The sequence below is a fragment of the Vicia villosa genome, linkage group LG3, assembly GCF_029867415.1.
Source record: "Vicia villosa cultivar HV-30 ecotype Madison, WI linkage group LG3, Vvil1.0, whole genome shotgun sequence".
Lineage (NCBI taxonomy): Eukaryota > Viridiplantae > Streptophyta > Magnoliopsida > Fabales > Fabaceae > Vicia > Vicia villosa.
The window spans coordinates 36,555,787-36,580,745 of NC_081182.1; the positions used below are offsets into that span (position 1 = coordinate 36,555,787).

Here is a 24,959-nt window from a genome sequence, read left to right on the forward strand (position 1 = left end):
AAATATTTAGACAATTCTTTAAATATTTTAATTTTTTCAAACATGTAGTTTTTGGTAAATTGTGGCTTTTTTAGCGGCCGTAACAACACAAAAACCGCCACAATTTACCTTATGAAACAGTATCTTTATATTTAAATTTTGAAAAATACTACGAACTTGTTTGAACCGACTTAAAACGTCCTGTGTGGATTTGAAAACAAAAACAACAACTTTTTAACACATTTTCATGCACCTTTTCATGAATCTTTTTTATTTTAACATGACATTTGTTCATGATATTTTTTCATGAATTCACCCTGATTCATAAAGGTGTTATGTTCATATAAATACATGAATTTTCAAATTACATTTCACCTCTTCCATTGCAATTAACATCATTATATTCATTCATTTTCAAAATCAAGTGTTTTGATACTTCAACTTTTATTGAGAATTTTTCTACATGTGTTCTTCATATTATTTCAGAAAAATTTCTCTCTCATTCATAAACATTTTAGCACTAATATATCTTTATAAATTGCTTGTTTGGAAGGGAATATCAATCTTAGTGATTCATACATATTCATCAATTTTATTACTCAAATATATTTCAAGAGATTTTGATTATTATTGACTTGTTATCCAGGATTGTTGAAAGCAAAAGTTTTTTTATTAGTGAGAGGATTGTTCTCATAATCAAGTTAGTAAATCCAAGAGAATTGTTTTTTGTGGTTGAAATCTTATTGTCCAGGATTGTTGGAAACAAGTGAGTCATTAAGGGAGGATTGTTCACTTAGTGTACTCAGTGAAAATCCAAGAGCATTGTTCTTGGTGTTTGTGTAGGTCTTGTACAAGTCACAAACAATAGTAAAATCTCTTTCGTGTTGAAAGGGGACGGAAGTACTCTCGGATTGTGTGAGGGCAACCAGTATACATCCTTGTGTCCTTTATTTTTCTGCACTCCATTGCTTTCATAATCTCACCATAAACCAGAAAAATAATATCCTTCATCACTAAAATCAGATAATTTTTTAAAATTCTAATTCACCTCCTCTTAGGCGCACTCTTAAACTTACATCACTGTCAACTCATTAAAAATACTTTTGAATTATTTCTATTACGTCTGCAAAAGTGAAGGAGATCAACAAAATTTCAAAAAAAATAAAACTAAAGGATAAATAAATTGAATTTTTAAATAAAGAGACAAAAAATTAAAATAATCTAAATAAAGTCACACACACACACACACACACACACACACACACACACACACACACACACACACACACACACACACACACACACACACACACACACACACACACACACACACACACACACACACACACACACACACACACACACACACACACACACACACACACACACACACACACACACACACACACACACACACACACACACACACACACACACACACACACACACACACACACACACACACACACACACACACACACACACACACACACACACACACACACACACACACACACACACACACACACACACACACACACACACACACACACACACACACACACACACACACACACACACACACACACACACACACACACACACACACACACACACACACACACACACACACACACACACACACACACACACACACACACACACACACACACACACACACACACACACACACACACACACACACACACACACACACACACACACACACACACACACACACACACACACACACACACACACACACACACACACACACACACACACACACACACACACACACACACACACACACACACACACACACACACACACACACACACACACACACACACACACACACACACACACACACACACACACACACACACACACACACACACACACACACACACACACACACACACACACACACACACACACACACACACACACACACACACACACACACACACACACACACACACACACACACACACACACACACACACACACACACACACACACATATATATATATATATATATATATATATATTCATATATATTCTTCACAGTTTTATATTTGAAAAATTAATTATTTATATTACTAATATTTGAAGAAAAAAATATAATTAACATGTGCCAAAGATTAGATCGGATAACTCGATTGAATGCACCAGTTTTATAACAAAATTATATATTTATTAAATCGGCTGAATCATATGATTCGGTATCTAAAAAATATCACGACTATTACAAAATTTTAATTTTTTAAAATATTATAATTTCACAAGTTTACACACAAGTATAAAATATAAATCCAAATAAATTTTGAATAATATCTAATTGTAAATGAAGGAAAGTTGTTCTAAATAAGTTTTTAACAAAGTCTATTTATTTTTTATTTTATTTTTTAAATTATCAAAACGACGTCGTTTTGTTTGAAAAAAATATGCATTTAATTCGACGGTTTTTCAAAATCGTTGATTCATGAATTTTTATTGCTCTTTGGCCAATTTGATCAATTTTTACTGATTTAATAGCATATATGATCCAACAATTAGATCAAATTAATAATTTTTTTCAATTCCCAATTTATTCAATTCGACCAACTAGTTCCTTTCCGTTTTTAAAAAATATCTTTGATACACTTTAACTTTTATAGTTATAAAAACAAAAATATCTTATAAAAAATTAAGAAAGTACACTTTTAAAATCAATGTACTATTAATATTACCTTTTAATTTTGGCTCTTTGTATTATCCACTGTGATCATGTGAACTTACCAAACATAGTTCGCAGACCTGTCCCATTCAAAGAAGGGCAAATGAAAGAGCAATCATTTTAATATCACATGATTTTACTTATTTTTGTACTAGCTTAGCTTTATTAACCTTTATTTTTGTACTCTCCGTTGCATAAATTTCTAAAGAGATTCATCATAGTCTAACCAAGGGTACTAAAGCTTTAATTTTAGGTCTACTCACAAAAAGATAGTATTATTTTTTATTAAATTTATAATAAAAAAAGTGTGTACAAACAGGCAAAAAATACTAGTTATATTAAAACTTAGTTTAGAACTCACTTATTAAAAATTATTAAATGAGTTATGATATTCATGTCCTCACATATTTAATTTTCTCTATCACGTAAAATATTACCAAGTTTAAGATTAAAAAATTGGCTCAAATAATTAACAATGTGAAAATGGTTTGGAATTCTCACAAGAATTATGAGAGTTTCAAGAGCAGTCAAAAACACTTGAAATTGTACAATTCCGCCAAAAGAATAATGGAGTATTATGTGTATATATTTCCAAAAACTAAAATAACTATTTTTTTAAAAGCATGGTCAAAAGTGGTCATACACAAGTGGATAATGGCAGAAAATGCTACAAGAGGAAATCATTTTTTTTGTCTAGTAGAGGAAATTTAACTTCAATAGTGAAGATTTTTTAACTTCAATTCAAAATATTCAACGTATGGAAAACATTAAACACAAGAATTATTCAATATACAATATGTCTATCACTTTGAGTTACTTCTTTTTTCAAGAATTTTCTTTTTAAGGGTTTCACTAATAAAGAGTCTTGACTTTTTAAAAATATGTCAGGAACCTTTTATAACAAAGAATTTTTTACATAGGTTGATCCCTCAAACAAAATAGAAATTTTAATCGATTGATCTTAAGAACCAAACATAAATTTTAACAAGTTAATCTCAATAATCAAACAAGAATATTACTTAAGAGAATCATTCTTGAACAAGAACAAATGCAACACTCCACCATTACAACCAAATTCTCAAAAATATTTTTCATCCTCTTGATACTAAAACAACTTTAGTGAAGAATAAGAAAATAGAAGGAAAAGAGTAGAAAATAGTATAATATAGTTAAATTTCGAAATCTAGTGTAAAATAAGAATAATGGGAAGTTCTCTATTTATAGGAGAAGAAATAGCTCAAATAAAAAAAGATTAATGAATTTTTTAATGATCTAATTGATTAATCCTAATTGTTAATTGATTAAATAAGCTAAATATGAAAGTTTTCACAACCATCGCCACTAATCGATTATAACTCTCCTTAAATGACCAGGACGTTTCCCAAATAGTTAATCGATTAAGCCTAATGTGTTAATTAATTAATTAGTGTAGAAATAACTCTTAATTGTTAAAGCAAGTTAGTAATCACTTTGGTTCATGCATCATAACATTTTTCAGGTTTTTTTATTAAAGAGAAAAAGGTTTGAAATCATTTTTAGATGTGTGTAAGCTACATTAGTATATAGAGATTTACTCTCATACTTTTACATTTCAATTATCACTCAGACACATAATCAGTTGAGCTTTCACACTTTCTCTTTTTCACAACCTTTGAACTTCAAGATCTCTTGCTTGATTCATATTGGATTTAGTACTTCATTTGGGATTTGACTTTTCTCACTAACAAGACTTGATATAAAGTCGTTTATACGCCATAATCAGAGGTTGTTGGACTCAATTTCATCACAAACTTCACCAAACACCATTTGACATTAGGTGTTATCATCATCAAAACCACCAAGGTCATCTGCAGTTACAAACAGTTGTACCTGCAAGCACACAGATTCATTTTCTTCTCCTTTTTTATGATGACAATGTGTCTCTCAAGAAAGTGGTAAAAATTGAAATACACAGGTAAGTGATTGGAGTGATTAAAACCCCTCTCACAAATGTATAGAGTATACACCTTCCCTTGACATAATAAAAAAGGCAAGAAAAAGACATCCAAGCACGTAGACCATGTAAAATACATAGAGAAAGGAAAAAAAATGACGATAAGCATCTATAGCATATTTAAATTTATGCATGATTGATTTAATATTCCTAATTCAGTTCTGATTGAAAAGAAATTTTTCTTAGGAATAAGTTTAGTAAAAATATCTTATAGTTGATTAGATGAAAACACGTGCTTGATTACACAATCTCTTTTTTCAATATGATCCCTAATGAAATGATACATAACTTCAATTTGTTTAGTCTAAGAGTGAAGTACCTGATTTTTCACGAGGTTTATGGCACTAGTATTGTCACATTTTATCGAGACAACTTCGAGATCAACTTCGTAATCACTTGGCTGATGTTTCATTCGTATAATTTGCGCACAACATCTATCCATAACAACGTATTTTGCTTCACTTGTGGATAACACTACACTTGCTTTTTTTTCATGCTATGCTAAGATACAAGTGAGTTACCAAGTAAGTAACATGTATCAATGATACTTTTTCGATCTAATTTGCACCCAAAGGAATCAAAGTCTGAGTACGTAACTAAGGACAATTTGCTCCTTTGGGGTGCCATAAACTCATTATGGTCTGCTAGTGAAATATATCATAATGTATTTTACCGCAGTGAGATGTGATTCTTTGGGGAAAATGGACACAAAGAGACACAACAAACATAATATTAGGACAATATGCAGTAAGATAAATAAGAGATTCGATCATACCTAGGTACTTGATTTCTTTAAATGACTTTCCTCCCTCGTCCTTTTCCAAGCTACATGAAGTGCTCATCGGAGTTGATATTGACTTGGCTTTATCCATGTTGATCCTTTTGAATAGCTCTTTACAGTACTTGGCTTTATTGATAAATGTGCCTTTCTTAGGTTGGTGTATTTGTAAGCTTAGGAAGTATCGAAGCTCCTTCATCATTGACATCTCAAATTTATTTTGCATCATCTCAAAAAAATCCATGCATAAGAATTTGTTAGTAGCGTCGAAAATAATGTCATCAACATAAATTTGAACCAATAAAATCCAAGATTTGATTTCTTGATGAAAAGAGTTTTATCAACCTTCCCACTTTGAAAATTATTTTTAAGTAAAAATTTTCTTGAAACCATCGTACCAAGCTCTAGAGGCTTGTTTCAAACTGTAAATGACATTTTTCTGTTTGAAAACATGATTTAGAAAAGTATGGCTCTTTTATGGTCATTTAATGACCTTATCTCCTTGTCCGAGCCTAATCATTATTATCATTAAGCCGATCTAGACTTAGTTTGTCTAAATGATTAAGTTCTCTTAATGAAGTTGATGTCTGAGTCAGCAACGTATCAACACAGTCGAGTTGGTCTCAAGGCATAAGGTCGTGTCGACTTCAACGTCAAAGGAGCTTGCCTTTTATCTCTATGTGGCGGGTTCTTGCAACCTTGTTTCATGTCGTTTAAAGCTCATCCACCATTTATGGGGTGTTCTCTAGGGAGTTGGCGAGACTCTTTGCTTAGAGGGTACGTCTTATTAAGGCTAAGTGATTTTATGTAAAAATAGATATATTTGTACATAGTCTCCTAAACACGGGATGCGTAAGAGCGAAGTGCTTTAAGTGATAGACCATGACATTACACTATATAACTTTTTAATAAGAAATAAATCTATTTGAGAACATGTCGCTCCACTCTTATACATGATAAGATACTCATCTCTTTTCCTATAGCATGTATTAACTTAGTAAGGTAAAAAACTGACGAAAACTTCAAGATGTATTTACCCTCTAGACTTACCTCTCTAAGACCATACCCCTTGTGCAAACCCTCAAAACCACTTGTTACGCATCCAACATGTACATTTAGATCTCCATCTAGAAAAATATTCTCTCATTGGAGGTATATCATGAAATACACTTTCTAAATCCTTCCAAAATTTTACTTTAAGATGTTCTGCTAACCCAAGTCAGAGTGCGTAAGTACTAATAACATTAAAAGTGTCTTGTTTCACTACAGATCTCAGGACTATGATTCAATCTCCTATTCTTTTCACTTTCGCAATGTCCTTCCATTCCTTGTCTACAATGATTCTCACCCCCATTTCTCAATCAAACTTTGTCGGTGTATCACAACTTGATATCTAAGTTATCTAATTTTTTTGTCTTTTCACCCGTCCACTTAGTCTCTTGTAGGCACATGAAACTGATCTTCTCCTAACCATAATGTCCACTATTTCCATTGATTTTTCAACAAGCGTGCCTATGAATTAACTTCTTTACCTACACCCGTTTACGAAAATGTGAAAACCACAGTTATTTTTCACTACGTCTAAGTGACGATGCAATGATCATTGCTCTTTTGACATCGAGTTATACAACGCATTGCTTATAGACAACAACTTATTATTTACACTATCACTTAATTGATCATTGTCATAGAAATTTGACAAAGTTTTACACTGATTGTCAATTGCCTAACACAACCCTCTACTTTTACCCAAACTTGAAACCGACTATACATAACAATGCTAACGTAGACATGATTACATATAATTTCAAATTTATCAAAATAAGTAAAAGCGATCTCGTATTCCAAAATCTCATATACAAACCTCATTGTAGATAGAGAAATGTGGTTATAAATGAAGCCATTAACCTAACCGGTGTGTACCTAATAAAACTTATCCAAAATTCATGTATCGAAAATGCAGTTCCAAGAGGGCAAAACAATTCCATTATGGCATGGATATCAAGGTTTTCTTATTCCATTTGAGTCATACAGTTGGCATGTGATAAAACTGAAATTCTAGAATACTGTACATTTTCGGTTGGCCTAAACAACTATCTATATTTTCTATATTAAAGAACTGTCTCCAGGATGTGAAGATTCCTCACGTACAGCTGTCATATAAAGGTTTTGCATGTATTGCTGATAATAATGACAAGGCAGTAAAAGCAATTTAATTCATGCATTCAATATCATGGGACTTCAACTCTTGAACAGAAACAATTGTTTAAAGACTAAAAGGACAAGCCCAGAAGTGAAGAGAGTCGTGTGAAAAACATTAAGGTAGGGTCCTAATGTGTTATAGCAACAGACAACAACAAGACTGCAATTTGGGCAATTCATAGACTACAAGCACATGCTCAAGAACAAAAGCACATGGCCCTTACAGGCAATAATGTCACCATCCACCAAATATACATTGAGGAAAATCCCATGGCAGCATACACTTGCACTAATGTAATCTTATACTATTGAGGCAAAGCCAAAGAAAGCAGTTTTTTTTATTAGTATGATATATAGATTTCAATGAAATGTAAACCATGATAAAAAAAAGTTACCAAGAAAGCAACACCTAAAATAGCAAATTAACAGGATTAGTCAACCATGGTTCAACCAACACCTAAAATATCAATGGTGATTTGTATCCTGGAGTTTTCACTAACATGTTACCTACCCTTGTAAGAGAATTTATGATTTGTTAAAGGCATGTCTATTCAACATGTGCGTTGAAAATCCATCTTACCCTATTCTGTTCTAGCAGCATGTTAGATATACCTGAAGATAATGCTGGAAAGCTATATTGAAAATAGCATTCCATTGATATTCAATTGCACAAGTAAAAACAGCATAGCAATTTCATTTTTGCAGTTAGTTAACACTATGAACAACACTACAATGCAAAATGATGTACTTTATGATGCTCCTAAACATAAACACAAAATCCAATTAAATAATTTGACAAAACTCATCTCCGCATACTACAGGAGAAATAAGCATCAATTATTAGTAATTTACAAGAAAAAGAGAAAAATGATAAAGAAAACGAAAAAAATTAACACACCTATCATATCATACATACAGATTCAATGAAAAATCATCGGTCGTTCTTGTTATTGCTCTTGTTCCTGTACCATGATTTAGCTTAATATGGATCTGATCTTTTAGGGTCTTGCAAAAACTCCCCAGATCTTACCACGACCAAGTCCATCCGACAATTTCTTCGAACCCGGAACATCCAATTCAACAAGCTTCTGCGTATATACACCAGCACCAGCAGCCACCATTTGTTTCCTACAAGTCTTAGAATGCAAGAGCGAAACCAGAACAGAAACTGGGTATTGCTTATCTAAATTAACCAAAGAAGGGTTCAATAGCTGAACTGTACTAACTATTCCCCTTTCATCCTTCCGAAAAACCCTTCTATTGAAAGGGTGTTGCAGTAACACGGACAACGCCATTGCAGCGGATTCTTTCTCCTCCGCGCCTTTCCCATCTAACATCTTAATCAAAAAAGGAACACACCCACATTCCCCCATTTCTTTTCTGGTTTTGTTTCCACCATTCAAACCCATTGCATAAACCGCTTTCGCAGCCGCTATCCTCACCGTCAAAACTTCACAATTCAACACTCCCATCACCCTCCCAATAAACCCTTCTGCAACAAGAACCTCCCCAATCGGACCCGTCAACGCCAAATACCTCAACATTTCAACACCAACTTCAAGATTCTGAATCATTGGAGCCGAATCCCAGAAATTCTTCAAACACTCAATTCCACCTTCCTTATAAGCCAAAACCCTCATCCCCTCATCCTCCGAAATCAAATTCGCCACACAACCAATCACATTCTCTTGCGCCAATATCGTCCCAGAAGAAGCCAACCCTAACAAAACACCAACCGCATTCTCCTCCGCAAAATTCTCTCTAATCTCATTAAATTTCGCCAAATTCCTCAAAACCGCCGCCGCCGAAGCTTGCGAACCAGGCGTCCCACCCTGACAAATCCCTAACAGAGACGAAATCCCACCTCTAGATCCAATCGCTCTCGCATTATCTCTAGTAAGACTCAACGCCTGAAGCGCAATACAAGCTTTCTCTATAGCTAAACCACTTCCAGAATCCAAAACCCTAAGCAAGTGATTCAACAGCAACAACCCCTCCGCAAGTAGATTATTCTTCCCACTATCCACTGTCGAGACTCTAGAAATAGCAGCAACGGTTTTCTCCTTCATATCAGAGGAGGAGTCCAGTAAACGAACGAGCACCGGAACTACACCCTGCGCGACGGCTATAGTGACGTTTTTATCATCTTCGTGGAGTAAGGAGAGAAGTGAATCAATCGCGGCGGCTCTTGAGTCAGTCGACCCGATTTGCAACCGTGCGATGAGGTTTCTGGAAAGAGATCGAACGGCTTCTCGTTTGGAGAAAGCGGGGGTTTCGAGGAGGAGGCCGCTACGGAAGAGGACGTCGCAGTCGTTGAGGTGGCGGTGGAGGGTGGCGATGAGTGAGTCGAGGTGGCTTTGGGTTTGGAGTTTTCCGAGAGGTAAATCGGAGGGGGACTGGCAGTGGTGGGAGAGTGAAACGGCGTCGTGGAGGGTTTGGGTGATGGAGTGGAGGAGGTGGAGGGAGAGGGGGTTGGTGGTGGAGGAAGTGGAATATTCGGTGGAGAAATCGGTGAGGTGGGTTTGGAGGGAGGTGAGTTTGAGTCGGGCGATTGACCACTTGGATTTTAAGTGATGGACGGTAGGGATTTCTTGGTGGAGAAGGGAGTTGGTTAGGGTGAGGCAAATTGTTATTGGGTCTGAGTCTGTTGATTCCTTCATGCTTTTTTCTCTGCTTCAGTTGCTGAGAGAGAAGAGAATTACTCTGGTGTGGTTAGTGTTCAGTAGAGGAATAGGAATCAGAGACAAGCGGTTTGAGTAGGTTGTTGAATGTAGGAGTTAGGAGGGTGTGGGATTGCGATTGGAGGAGCGAGATAGAGAGAAGTGTAGAGTGAGACCCGACCCAGCCTTGCTGACAGCAATAACCAATAAGGGAGGTTACGCAGCATAATGCAACGATTTGGAGCGTGGCACACACTCGCGTTTGGGACTTCATTCCCGCTGGCTAGCGCCACTCAACTTTCTCGGTTTCTCCTTAGCGCCATGTCGGCAATTTATGTGCTCAACGGCGGATATTTTGCATGTTATTACTAAAGGAGTTCTTAAATATATACTAGTTTCTTCTTTGGACAAATTATAGAAAATATTGGATTAAATTTGCTGATAACCAGAATTGTTTTATGGGTTATGCTAACATGTGTCCTAAGGGCACATGTTAAGGATACTATAATTAAAAAAAGTTAAATATAATTAAATACAATAAAGTTATATTTAAAGTTTCGATACATTGAATGCACAAGTTCCAAAAAAGGATTTCTATAAATATCTCATTAACTTGTGCCCTTGGGGCACATGTTAGCTTTTCCGTTGTTTTATATATACTGTAATTGTCTTATGAAAGTTAACTTGGATAATATCTTTATAGGAATATTTATTATTAATAGAATAAAATAATTATAGATATATTAAAAATTCATCAATATTTTTTAGGTTGGATATACTAATTGATAACCATATATATGTTAAGCCTTTAAGAGTTGCACATGATTTTATAAGTAAAAAATGTGAATGAATTACTCTTTTGTGTTATTCTTTTTTTATAGTGATCTTGACCTCACTTTAAAAATTCAAATTAGTCATAAATGTGTTTCTCAATTAACAGAGAATTAAAGATTAGCCCATATAAAAATCGGGTTTCTGTTTAAGTTGCAGAAAACAAAATGAGTAAATGGAAGAAGAAGGAAATGTTGTTTGTTTAAACCATTATTTAAAGGGAAATAGACATATCGATGACTAACAGAAGTCGTTTGATCCAACAGCGACTGACATGGAGTGGAAAAGTTAGTGGAGTTTGGTTTGAAAGCCCACGCCCTAAAAACTAGGAGTCATCATGAGAAATGATAGATTGACATGGGAAACTGTTGTGCATAAAGTGGCCATGATGACACATGACGTTTCATTGAGAAGACGTATAGCCGAAACTACAAAAAGAAAATTCTTAAGTTTTCCATTGACACAATCTCTGTCGAAATTGGCATTTTGGGGGCGGGGGGGGGGGGGGGGGGATTTGTTGACAAGCAAATTTCGACTAAGGAAATAGGCCCCAAGTTGAAAGGGTATCTTTTATTAGAAAAACCCATTGATTATCCTATAAGGGGGCAAGTGGGGACTGTCGACATAATCGAAGAGATAATCTCCAAAGAGCTAGTCGATTGAGCCTCCAACCTGGGAATTTGGATCGACAAAAAGGAGGGTCGAAAGTAGCAAAAATTTGTCAATACAGATTGAGAAAATGGCGGCAAAAGAAGTTATCAACTTATGAGCCATAAAACAGAACATGGGGAAAGTTGGGACGAAACCTCACACAAAATCCCAACGTGGAGCATTAATAATTGTCGATGGTTATTTTAATTTACTAGTTATTTAAGCAAGTTGTTGTATTCATTTAAGGGGTCGCAATTTATTACATTCAAAGTACTACGCTCAAAGTATCCGCATCTAAGAGAGAAACGAGTTTCCTTTTTTGAAATGTATGTTTGCTTCCAATATTTTAATTCAAAGCAATTTCCAATTTAATTTGAGTCTTTTGTTTTGCTTGTTTTAATTTTTCTTAGCAATTGTCTTGTTTCTTTTGCGCTTTTCTACACCATTCATCCTTGGTTATTGTTCCTCAAAACATCTTTGGAATACCTCCCGAAAGAGAATCCAGCGAGGTCGCAACTGTTTAGGGATATATTCCTCCTCGACGTAGGCCTCAGAGGAAGATATTTGATGGATTGGGGGATTTGGGTGGCACAACTGTGAAATGCGTGCACCTAAGAATTATGTCTTGCTTATCCCTCTGTCGGAATTCCCTATTTATAGTGAAGTCCATGGTCTAATGACCATTAGTCAGCTTCGTAACGCTTGTAACCATCCATGAGTACTTGTTATGTCTTCATTAATCATGCGTAACCGACTCCATCAATGTCTTATAACGTCTTATGACCATTGATCCCCCTGTTCCCGAGCCAGCCAAGATAGCTTCGGGCTATCATCCCAGTTTCTGACCTCAAGTTGTTTTAGCAGCAACTCGGCTGCTACTACTCCTTAGCACTGCTCGGCGCATCCGACTTGGGTACCCGACCTAGAGAACTATGGAATATGTATAGTTACCAAACTCACATTAACACTCAACACTAAGTCTAAGATTCTTGTAGCTGATCCTGCAGGTAACCTTTAATAAGAGGCTAGAGATTGTTCGCGAAAAACAAATTGGCACACCTAGTGGGACCCGTTTGTGTTGAGTTTGTCTCTATCCGTGTATGAGATTGAGAAGTGGGAGAAAAATGGGTGATCCAACAAATCCAGATCCAAATAGGGAACATCCCCCCAAGAGGAAGTACTAGTGCTTCACAAGCGTCTCAGGCTATTTCGTGCTCAATGGCCGCATCGTCACCAGCACACAGCCTACCAGCAACGACGAGTCAACCGGTGACTCCAAAGCCAACTATGTCCAGCACTACAATTCCATATATGCCTAGTTTCAATATTCCCATGATTGGTAGGGACCGACCATATGGGATGCCAACAACAATGATGGCAGGACTGCATGGCAATTATTCGACGTTTGTTAAAAATTCAGCATCAGCATTCTCACCCTACCATATGTCGAGCCCGTTAGAAACCAGTTTGGTCGTCCAACTAGTTTATGGTTTTCGTCCCAGGAAATTCTGACTTTCACCACGAATTCTGTTGCAGCTATGAGACGACAGATGGATGAAAGTAATCACAAAATAGTCCATCTGCTTACACAACAAATGGGGACTATATTATGACTTTTAATACAGAGTTCGACCCAGAGTTACCAAACTTTGGAAATTCAAATGACTCATATAGGTGATTTCCTTGGCGCTCCTAGCGTGCCAATTTAACATGCTGCACCACCACCATCTCCAAAGGTGCATATGCAATATGAAGAAGTGGTTGATGAAAACATTGGCCACACACATGAAATCCCTCAAGTTATTGAACAAATACCAAGAGTTATTGAACCACCTCATGTGGTAATAGCAAATCGAAACCAGAACGTTGACCAAGTGGTTAGGTGTTAGGAGTAAATTAATGGTAAATTCATGTGTTAATATAAGTGATTTCTTCTCTAAACTAATGCAAATTGTGATAAATCCATAGGTTTTTATTAAGAATTGAACTGAACAAGTTTAGTTCGTGCGTAAAGCAAATCGAATCACTTGTGGGTGTTATTGTTGCAGGTTTAGAGCTGAATTGAAGCTTGAGAAGAACATGAGGAGGAAAGAGAGCTGGAAGTCTCAAAGGCAGAAGAAAAAGATGGAAATTGCAAAGAGCGCGCCGCGAGAGTCCTAGAGCGCGCCGCGAAATTATCTCTGTTTTGAAGTGCGCCGCGCCAGTCCGATGCCGCGCCGCGGCCTCGGCGTTAAAAGCCCAAAACTTCTATTTAAAAGCCCTAGCTTCCAAGAGAAAGAGAACTTTTGGGAAGAGCGAAATTAGGAGAGCAATCTGAAGGTGCAGCCACAATCATCAATTGAAGACCAATTCTCTATCAAGCGAAGACATTCCTTTGATGAAGATGAATTCTTCCATTAATCTTTGTGTGTTCTTCATGTCTATGGAGAGCTAAACCCCTCGTGTTGAATCTAAGGTAGTAGTTAACCTATGAATATACAATACCATTAATTAATTCCTGTGAACAATTGTTTGAATTCATTATCAATAAGAAATCTTGTTTTTATTCTTAATTTATCGTTGAATCTTTGATCGAAAGAAAGGATTTAACTTTTGCCCTAGGTTACTATATTGATTCAATACCAATTCGCAGAGATGGAATTGGGATTGAGTTTTCATAATTATCGTTCTTAATTACTATTATCGATATTGATATTTGGAGAGATCAAATCTCATACTGGTAAAAGTTATCTAATTTGATTTGCAGACATGGAATCTTATTTGAGGATAAGTGAAGATAATGATGCAAAAGATTGTTCAATTGTGAATTAATTGATAATTGTATAGGAATAGGTTGATGAACCCTAAGGTTCAACATATTTCTCTGATCGTTAGCAACAGTTCATTACTCGCTTTTAATTTATTGTTTACTTTTGCTATTATTAAAATCATAAAATAAATCAACTCAATTTTCCTAACTCAAAATAAACAACTATAGAACGGCAGTGATATTAACCAATCCCTGTGGATACGATATATTACCGAAAATATTTACCCAAAAATACTTTCAACAAATTGGCGCCGTTGCCGGGGATTGGTGTCAATATTGCACGCATTGCAATAGTTCTTATTTTGAGTTTTAATTTTTATTTTCTCGATTTGGTTGTTTCACGTGTTTGCTAGTTTTTGCAGAAGATCGTGTATGCGCAGTAAAGTTCCCAGTGATCAACTTCTTTTTGATCCCGAGATCGAAAGGACCGCTAGGAGGTTAAAAAGCAAAGCACGAAGAAGAGCAAACATAGCAAAAGCAAGAGACAACGCAACCGCGACATCGTCACAACAACTTGAAACCATTGACGAGTCGCAAGAAGGATTCTTCTTTCACGAACTATTCACGGAAGAAGAACCGGAAGTTATTATACAACCTACTGTTGTCAACATGGCTGCTAATGGTCCATGTGCTAATAGTCCAAGACTCAATCCTCAGTTCGCTAGAACTGCCGCCAACGGGCGACCGACAGAACTGAAGACCGGTATCATACAACTGATTTGTGCAAGTCCTTTCGCCGGATTGGACCATGAAGACCCGTACACGCATCTTACTCGATTCTATGAGTTACCGGGTACCACGGGTGTCGCTCAAGCTGATGAGGAAGCATTATTTAAGAGGTTGTTCCCACACTCTTTGCTATCTAAGGCAAAAGATTGGTACTTGGATCAACCTGAAGTAGTGATGACTAATTGGAACACATTAGAAGAAAAATTTCTGGAAAGGTTTTACTCTCAAAACCGATTCTTCGAAGCAAAAACAGCAATAGCAGTATTTTCTCAAGGTAGTAATGAATCTTTGAATGAAGCATGGGAAAGGTATAAAGCTATGTTGAGAAAGTGCAAAGGACACGGTTTTACAGACGTTGATCAAATCCATATGTTCCGTAACGGTCTCACCACTACAAACAAGACACTCTTGGACGCCACAGCTGGTGGTTCACTCATGTCCAAAACACCTGCGGAAGCTACTCAGATAATAGAGCGAATGGCTCTAAATGATCGTCAAGGCAACCATGATCGAACGGTAAGAGATAAGAAACCCGGAGTGTTGGAGCTGAACAACAGTGATGCTCTACTTGCTCAGAATAAATTGCTAACTTCACAAGTGGAACTTTTGACACAACAGATGTCTAAATTACCACAACAGATCAAGGAGCTGAACGGGATATCTAATTCGTATCAAGTTGCTAAGTGCGAATTGTGCAAGGGAGATCATCAAACAGGATTCTGTCCACCAGTGCTAGAAGAAGAAGTGAATTACATGAATAACAACCAAGGACAAAGGCAGAATCAATATCAAAATCAGCCATACCAACAAGGTTATCCACCAAGGTATAACAATCAAGGGTACCAACAAAGGCCATCGAATCAAGGGTATCAACAACAAGCCTTCCAACCGTACACTCAACCACCACCACAACAAGGAGGACAATCAAAGCTAGAAGAAACTATGACACAATTTATGCAAATGTCCATGACAAATCAAAAGAATCAAGAAGCAGCTATAAAGAATTTAGAAACTCAAGTGGGCCAACTTGCTAAGCAGATTGCAACTAATCAATCAAATGCAACTTTCTCGGCCAACACTCAAGAGAACCCAAAGGAACATTGCAAAGCAGTGGTGACAAGGTCTGGACAAAAAGGTGGCAAGGATGAGCAGGAAATGAATGAGGTTGAAGACGATAAAGAAAAGGAAGATGAAAAACATAATAGAGAAGATGAAGAATATGAAATTATTAACAAGGGGGCTGAAGAGGAAGATATGAGTAGAGAAGTCAAGAAGGAGAAATTAAAAAGAAGGAGTGCTAAAGATAAGATGGCGAACAACACGATTCCAAGTCAACATTTGCCATATCCTCATGCTCCTTCAAAGAAAGACAACGCTAGACAATATGCCAGGTTTATGGAAATTTTTAAGCAACTACAAATTAATATTCCATTCTCTGAAGCTATTGCCTAAATGCCAAAATATGCGAAATTTATGAAAGATATCTTGACAAAGAAGAAAAGACCGGAAGAAGAAGAGGTTATTATACTTGATGCACAATGTAGTGCTATCATATCGCGCCTTCCTCAAAAGGCGAGAGATCCCGGAAGAGTCACTTTGCCGGTTACAATAGGAAATCAAAATATTGGGAATGGATTGATTGATCTCGGATCAAGCATAAATCTAATTCCTTTATCAATAGTAAAGCGGCTGGGAAATATTGAGATGAAAGCAACAAGAATGACTTTGCAACTAGCAGACAAATCTACCACTCTCCCGTATGGAATTGCACAAGACATGTTAGTGAAAGTTGACAAATTTCTGTTTCCGGTGGATTTTGTGGTGATTGATATGGAAGAAGATAAAGATTCACCTATCATCCTTGGAAGACCATTCATGAAAACAGCCCGGATGATGATCGACATCGATGACGGTATAATGAAGCTAAGAGTCCAAGATGAAGAGGTATGTTTTAATCTCTTTGATGCCATGAAACAACCCAAAGACAAAAATGATTGCTTTCGCATGGATGTAACTGAAGCAAGTGTCGAGGAAGTGGCGAGCCAAATTCATCTTTCTAATCCTTTAGAGAGATCTCTTGTTGATTCATTTAATGTACTCACTCAAGAAGAAGAAAAAGAAATTGAGTTGTTTCTAAAAGAATTAGAGAAGGGTGGCAACACATCCAACAAAGAAGACAAAGTGGAGGATTTGGAGCTAAAAAAAGAAGTGAAAGAATCGAAGCTAGAATTAAAATTACTCCCAACTCATTTGAAGTATGTATTTTTAGATGAAGAGGGAAGTAAACCGGTCGTTATTAGCTCAAAGTTAAATGCTACAGAAGAGGCAAGACTCATACAAATCCTTCAAAAGAATAAAGCAGCAATCGGATGGGTATTGGCAGATTTAAAAGGTATCAGCCCTGCATATTGCATGCACAAGATTATGTTAGAAGAAGACTTCAAACCAGTGGCCCAACCACAAAGAAGACTAAATCCAACAATGAAAGAGGTAGTAAAGAAAGAGGTGATCAAACTCCTAGAAGCAGGAATGATTTACCCAATTTCTGATAGTGCATGGGTAAGTCCGGTACAAGTTGTTCCAAAGAAGGGAGGCATGACGGTAATCCGTAATGACAAAAATGAACTCATACGACTAGAACTGTGACCGGGTGGCGCATGTGCATAGATTACCGGAGACTCAACAAAGCAACAAGGAAAGACCACTTTCCATTACCATTCATGGATCAAATGCTTGAGAGATTATCGGGGCAGAATTACTATTGCTTTCTGGATGGATATTCCGGATACAATCAAATCGTAGTCAACCCAGAGGATCATGAGAAGACAGCATTTACATGTCCATTTGGAATTTTCGCATATAGGAGGATGCCATTTGGACTATGCAATGCTCCAGCAACTTTTCAACGATGCATGCAGGCCATATTCTCTGACGTTATTGAAAAGAGTATTGAGGTATTCATGGATGACTTTTCAGTGTTCGGAAAGACGTTTGATACATGCTTGAACAATCTGGACGTGGCACTTGAAAGGTGTATTGAGACCAATTTGATTCTTAATTGGGAGAAGTGCCATTTTATGGTAACAGAAGGAATTGTACTCGGACACAAAGTATCTTCAAGAGGAATTGAAGTAGACCAAGCCAAGGTCGAGGTAATTTCAAAGCTCCCACCTCCAATAAATGTCAAAGGAGTACGAAGTTTTTTAGGTCATGCCGGATTCTACAGAAGGTTTGTTAAAGATTTTTCCAAGATTGCCAAGCCTTTGAGTAATCTACTCAATCAAGGTACGTGTTTTAATTTTGATGAATCTTGTGTTAAAGCCTTCAATGACCTGAAAGAACGGCTAGCTACCGCACCTGTGATAGTAGCACCAGATTGGAAAAACCATTTTGAACTTATGTGTGATGCTAGCGACTATGCCATAGGTGCGGTGTTAGGCCAACGGAAAGGAAAAGTTTTTCATGTCATACACTATGCAAGCAAGGTGCTAAATGACGCTCAAGTCAATTATGCTACCACAGAAAAAGAATTTTTAGCTATAGTGTATGCTCTTGAAAAATTCAGATCCTATCTCATTGGGTCAAAAGTGGTGATTTACACAGACCATGCGGCCATAAAATATTTGCTCACCAAACCGGATTCGAAGCAAAGACTCATTCGTTGGGTCCTTCTTTTACAAGAATTTGACATAGAAATCCGGGATAAAAAAGGGTCAGAAAATGTGGTAGCAGATCATTTATCCCGGTTGGTCAATGTAAATGTCACCAACCAAGAAGCTGAAATAAATGAGACATTCCCGGATGAACAACTTTTTGAAATACAAACAAGACCATGGTTCGCCGACTTGGCTAATCATAAAGCAACCGGTATGATACCGGAGGACTTTGACTGGAACAAAAAGAAAAAGTTGTTAGCCGATGCAAAGTACTATGTGTGGGACGACCCATACTTGTTCAAGATAGGTAAGGATGGAATTCTAAGGAGATGTGTTACTGAAGAAGAAGCCCAACAAATCTTGTGGCATTGTCATAATTCACCGAGTGGTGGTCATTTTAATGGATGGAGGACGGCAACAAAGGTCCTCCAATCCGGATTTTTCTGGCCAACGATTTTCAAAGACGCCCAGCACCATGCAAAGAGTTGTGACAAATGTCAAAGAGTTGGTGGGATAAGTAAACGGGATGAGATGCCACTTCAAACCATCATTGAAGTAGAAGTTTTTGATTGCTGGGGCTGATAACCAAGAACAGGAGAATGATGCGGATATTGAGGCTGATATTGATGCCATGTTTGTATGAGGTGATGAGAGGTGATGTAAGAGTGAGCGGAAAAAAATTGTTTTGTGTTGGTAATTGAGGTGATGATAAGACTACTGCTTTTCTGTTTATCTAATCTAGACTCTAGTGAACCTCAGGGGTCACTATGACTTGTTTTTATTTGATTTAAGTTATGTTAAGTATTACAATTAGTTTGTTTCTTTTCTATCCATCTCGATTTAGAGTAAGTAGTCCCACAACAGAATGAGAATCTTAAGCAAAGCACCAACAACGGAGCAACATGCGTGAAAGTGGTAGTGAGTGAAATTTTTTTTTTTTTTGAAAAAAATTAAATTTTCACTTTCTTTTTCAATAAGTGACAAGGCAGGTATGAATTTTCGAACTCAAGCTCCTATTGTGTGCATGAAATTTAGGTTGTTAGTAAATTCTTAACAGAAGTTCTTTATGGTACACTATTTTATTGGATCGGCTTAGCCTTAACCATTGTGAGGAAAGCTTTCCATTGTTTACTATATGCAGGAGACCATCAATTATTTTGACGTGTTTGTATCATGCTAAACCGGTTGTTGCATCGTTTGTGGAAATCTGTGAAAGTGATTTAGGCAATTGTTTGAATCTGAGAGAGTTCTTTTAGCCTATTCTAATGTACAACTTATTTGCTTCTGTGAGAGTGTGATCCTTTGCTAACCATTCTTTGAGCCTGAGGTCAAGATAAGCATCAGAATATGCACTAAGGAAAATACCTGGTGAGTTTTGATCTCAATAAAAAGTTTTGTTTTGGACCATCAACCATAAAATTTGGTGATGTGTTTTTCTCTTTGACCTATTTTAGAAAGTAGGGGAGCATTCATATAATCTAAATACAGGTTGACCTCCAAGTTGGGGAGAGTCACATTCAAAAGAAGAGGAAGTACATGTGGTAATTGGTGAAAGATTAAAGAAGTCGTAGCTTGAAAAAAAAAAAGAAAATTGATGGAAAAAGAACAACGTTTGAATATAACGGTTGTTGAAAAAAAAAAGTGAAAAAGAAAAACCAAGCTACGAATGGAAAAAGATGAACGGGTAAGAGAATTAAAGTTATAGAGAAGAAGGAAGGAGTTATGATTTGGATGCTACCCTAGATTAGGAACAACCCTTGAATATCTTCTTTTCTTTGAATCTTAAACCACATTACAACCCGAGAAAGACCTTCTGATTCTCAGATTCCACAAGACTTGATGCTGACAATTTGGTGAACGTATGATATGGATCTTTGTTGATTTAATTGTTTGGATGAGTGTTTAACCCCTCTTTTATTCATCATACTTGTTGATGAGAGTGATTAGTGCTGATTCAATTACAATTGTGTAGTGTTTTGAACTTCTGGAGGTAATTTGCTTTCAAAGTTTGTTTCATGTGTATATTCTGAGTTAGCAGGCAGAAGAGGAGTGTTTGACTTGGTTACTGGATTGAACCACTTGAGAAAAACTTTTTGAAAAAACTTGTTGCTTGATTGTCGGTAGACTTTGCTGGAGGTAAGTAATTTTGTTTAGGGACAAACAAAACTCTAAGTTGGGGAGAGTTTGTTAGGAGTAAATTAATGGTAAATTCATGTGTTAATATAAGTGATTTCTTCTCTAAACTAATGCAAATTGTGATAAATCCATAGGTTTTTATTAAGAATTGAACTGAACAAGTTTAGTTCGTGCGTAAAGCAAATCGAATCACTTGTGGGTGTTATTGTTGCAGGTTTAGAGCTGAATTGAAGCTTGAGAAGAACATGAGGAGGAAAGAGAGCTGGAAGTCTCAAAGGCAGAAGAAAAAGATGGAAATTGCAAAGAGCGCGCCGCGAGAGTCCTAGAGCGCGCCGCGAAAATATCTCTGTTTTGAAGCGCGCCGCGCCAGTCCGATGCCGCGCCGCGGCCTCGGCGTTAAAAGCCCAAAACTTCTATTTAAAAGCCCTAGCTTCCAAGAGAAAGAGAACTTTTGGGAAGAGCGAAATTAGGAGAGCAATCTGAAGGTGCAGCCACAATCATCAATTGAAGACCAATTCTCTATCAAGCGAAGACATTCCTTTGATGAAGATGAATTCTTCCATTAATCTTTGTGTGTTCTTCATGTCTATGGAGAGCTAAACCCCTCGTGTTGAATCTAAGGTAGTAGTTAACCTATGAATATACAATACCATTAATTAATTCCTGTGAACAATTGTTTGAATTCATTATCAATAAGAAATCTTGTTTTTATTCTTAATTTATCGTTGAATCTTTGATCGAAAGAAAGGATTTAACTTTTGCCCTAGGTTACTATATTGATTCAATACCAATTCGCAGAGATGGAATTGGGATTGAGTTTTCATAATTATCGTTCTTAATTACTATTATCGATATTGATATTTGGAGAGATCGAATCTCATACCGGTAAAAGTTATCTAATTTGATTTGCAGACATGGAATCTTATTTGAGGATAAGTGAAGATAATGATGCAAAAGATTGTTCAATTGTGAATTAATTGATAATTGTATAGGAATAGGTTGATGAACCCTAAGGTTCAACATATTTCTCTGATCGTTAGCAACAGTTCATTACTCGCTTTTAATTTATTGTTTACTTTTGCTATTATTAAAATCATAAAATAAATCAACTCAATTTTCCTAACTCAAAATAAACAACTATAGAACGGCAGTGATATTAACCAATCCCTGTGGATACGATATATTACCGAAAATATTTACCCAAAAATACTTTCAACATTAGGCGAGTTCGACACGAGGCTACGGCTGGGAAGCAAAACCTAGAAGCCATTGTCGAACGCATTATGGTTATGAACGAAATGAATACTGGCTCTTAGAGGACCACTTATGCCTCATATTGCCAGATTTTGTGTTACAGACAGAGTTACCAAGAGGATGGAAACTCCCAAAATTTACTAAGTTTGCGGGGGATGTCGAAGAGTCCATTGTCGAACACGTTGCCATATACCAAACTGAGCTTGGCGACTTAGTAGTAAATGAGGATTTGAGGATGAAGTATTTTCCTGATTCCCTCACAAAAAATGTATTTACCTGGTTTACAACACTTCCCCCAAGTTCACTCCAGACATTGAGCCAGTTGGAGAGGTTGTTCCATGAGCAATTTTACATAGGTTTAGACTTTTGAAAGCGATATGCTTTACATAAGTCCTTGATCATGAGTTGGTCGAAATGGTTGCTAATGGATTAGAGTATTCTATTAGAAAGAAATTATTGGATAATTAATCTGTGAAGGATATGGCCCAGCTAGCTGTCAGAGTTCGACAGATCGAACGTCTGAAAGCTGAGAAGGCCAGATCGAGTAAGTAAATTAAAAAGGGAAAGGTTGCTTACGTAGCAACCGACAAACATTATTCTGACGATGAAAGGTCAGGAGAAGAAACAGAGGTTAATGTGGCTGAACTTCATCCTGGGCCACTTTATACGTGTAAGCTGAACTTCGTTTGGTTGAAGATGAATTGAAAAGATTGACACTTTCAAAGAGCATATACTTTGATATCAACGCTGGCATCAAATCATTATGAAAAATACTTTAATATACGATGTATATTTTTCCTATGTTACTTTACTTTGAATTTTACTATTTTTCTTTTTGATAATGTCAAAAAAGAGGAGAATAAATGGTCGTTTTTGTTAATTTTTCTGGATAACAAAGACAAATCATAAATTGCAAAATAAAGGGGGAGATATACAAGATATGGGGAACATCAAGTGTCAAATAAAAACTTCCCATAAATATATTTCGTCATCATAAAAAAAGGGGATATTGTGAAGAAGATGTTCATGATCTATCTTAGTTTAGTTTTGATGAAGACAAAAACTTTTCAAAGAAGAAATATCAAAGAATAAAAGGTTTGAAATCAAGAATAGAGAATGCATAAGCATAGGATGTTTTGGAAGTAAATGAATTGATCATGAAATAAGGTACAATGTCAATTCATTTTTGTATAAACTTTAGATGCTTGTAAAAACCTCATCCACTTCCCTCTAAAGTTTATAAAACATTCATGCAACAATGATTTCATGACAAGTCTATCAAAAAGCATTTTGTTTTGTAAATTATGGCATCTCAGTCCGCCATAATCAAACTTCCAGAACCACCATAATTTTCAATAGTGTAATCTATTGCACATTTCATGCAATCAATTACATGATGGGTCTACTAGGAAAATATGGCCGTTTTAGAGTTGGTAATCTATTGGTGAACCAATTCCATTTCAAAACATTGCAATCCATTATGAACTTTATCCAAACATTGATACTATTCTAAAAGGTTTCTTATGAAGTATTTAAAGCAAAATATATTAGATTTTCAATTCATCTCTTTCATTCAAATTTACAAGCAATTCATTCAAATTTCAAGTGTTTAATCATAAACTTAATGGAAAAATTTTCTACATAATTTTCATATATTATAGAAAATTTTCATCAAACCTTTGAGAAATTAAGTTCTATATAAGTGTGAATTGTTTATTTGATAGGGAAGATCAAATTTAGGAATTTTCGAATTTTTCTGAGTATCAAATTGTAAAACAACAAATGATATTTGGGATATACTAGAAGTAACACACGAAAGAACCGAAGACATCGAAAGATAAAAGTTGAACACTTTTTCTCAAGAATTTAAATTGTTCAGAATGCTACCCCATGAAAGTATTCTTGATTTGCAAAAGAAATTTACACCTTTGACAAACCATTTGATTACTCTTGGAAAAAAATTCACAAATGATGATTTAAATCTCAATATTCTTAGATTATTGTCTAGAGCATGGCAACCAAAAGTGACAACAATATCCAAAAAGAAGAGCCTTTCTAAAACACCATTGACTGCATTATTTGGAAAACTTCAAGAACATGAAATGAAATTTGATCGATTGGAAAGACATGAATTAGACCATGACAAATTGGAGAAGCATGAAAGGCGTGAAGTTAAAGCAAAATTCCTTGCTTTGAATCCAAAACATGATATTGATCAAGATGAAGAATCTCAATCCGAAGATAATAAAGCTGATGCACTAATAAAAAATTTGATAACTTCTTTAGAAAGAAAAGACAAAGGAAATCAGTCAAAAAGAGAAGCGTCAACTTCAAGAATGAAATTTACTTGTGTTGAATGTGGAAGAAAAGGTCATGTCAAAAGCAAGTGCTCTACTCTTCAAAAAAAGATCAAAGTAAACAACAAGAAGGATATGAAATCAAAAAGAGCTTATGTGACATGGCAAAAAAATGAAGTATGTTCATCTTCAGATGGAAAACTAGCAAATATGACATTAATGGCTTCACACCATTCTAAAGATGAAGAAAACGAGGTTAGT

The 24,959-nt window shown here is 36.1% G+C and overlaps 1 protein-coding gene across 1 annotated transcript; it reads right to left on the bottom strand.

The window, feature by feature from the left end:
- Window positions 1-8,442: 8,442 nt before the first annotated feature.
- Window positions 8,443-10,684, bottom strand: LOC131661012 (vacuolar protein 8-like). The gene has a single exon (XM_058930403.1). The coding sequence runs from the start codon at window positions 10,333-10,335 to the stop codon at window positions 8,674-8,676; it is 1,662 nt and encodes a 553-aa protein (XP_058786386.1). The 5' UTR covers window positions 10,336-10,684; the 3' UTR covers window positions 8,443-8,673.
- Window positions 10,685-24,959: the final 14,275 nt, after the last annotated feature.

Coding starts and splice junctions, on each gene's coding strand:
- LOC131661012 (XM_058930403.1), bottom strand. CDS start 10,335: ATGAAGGAATCAACAGACTCAGACCCAATAACAATTTGCCTCACCCTA.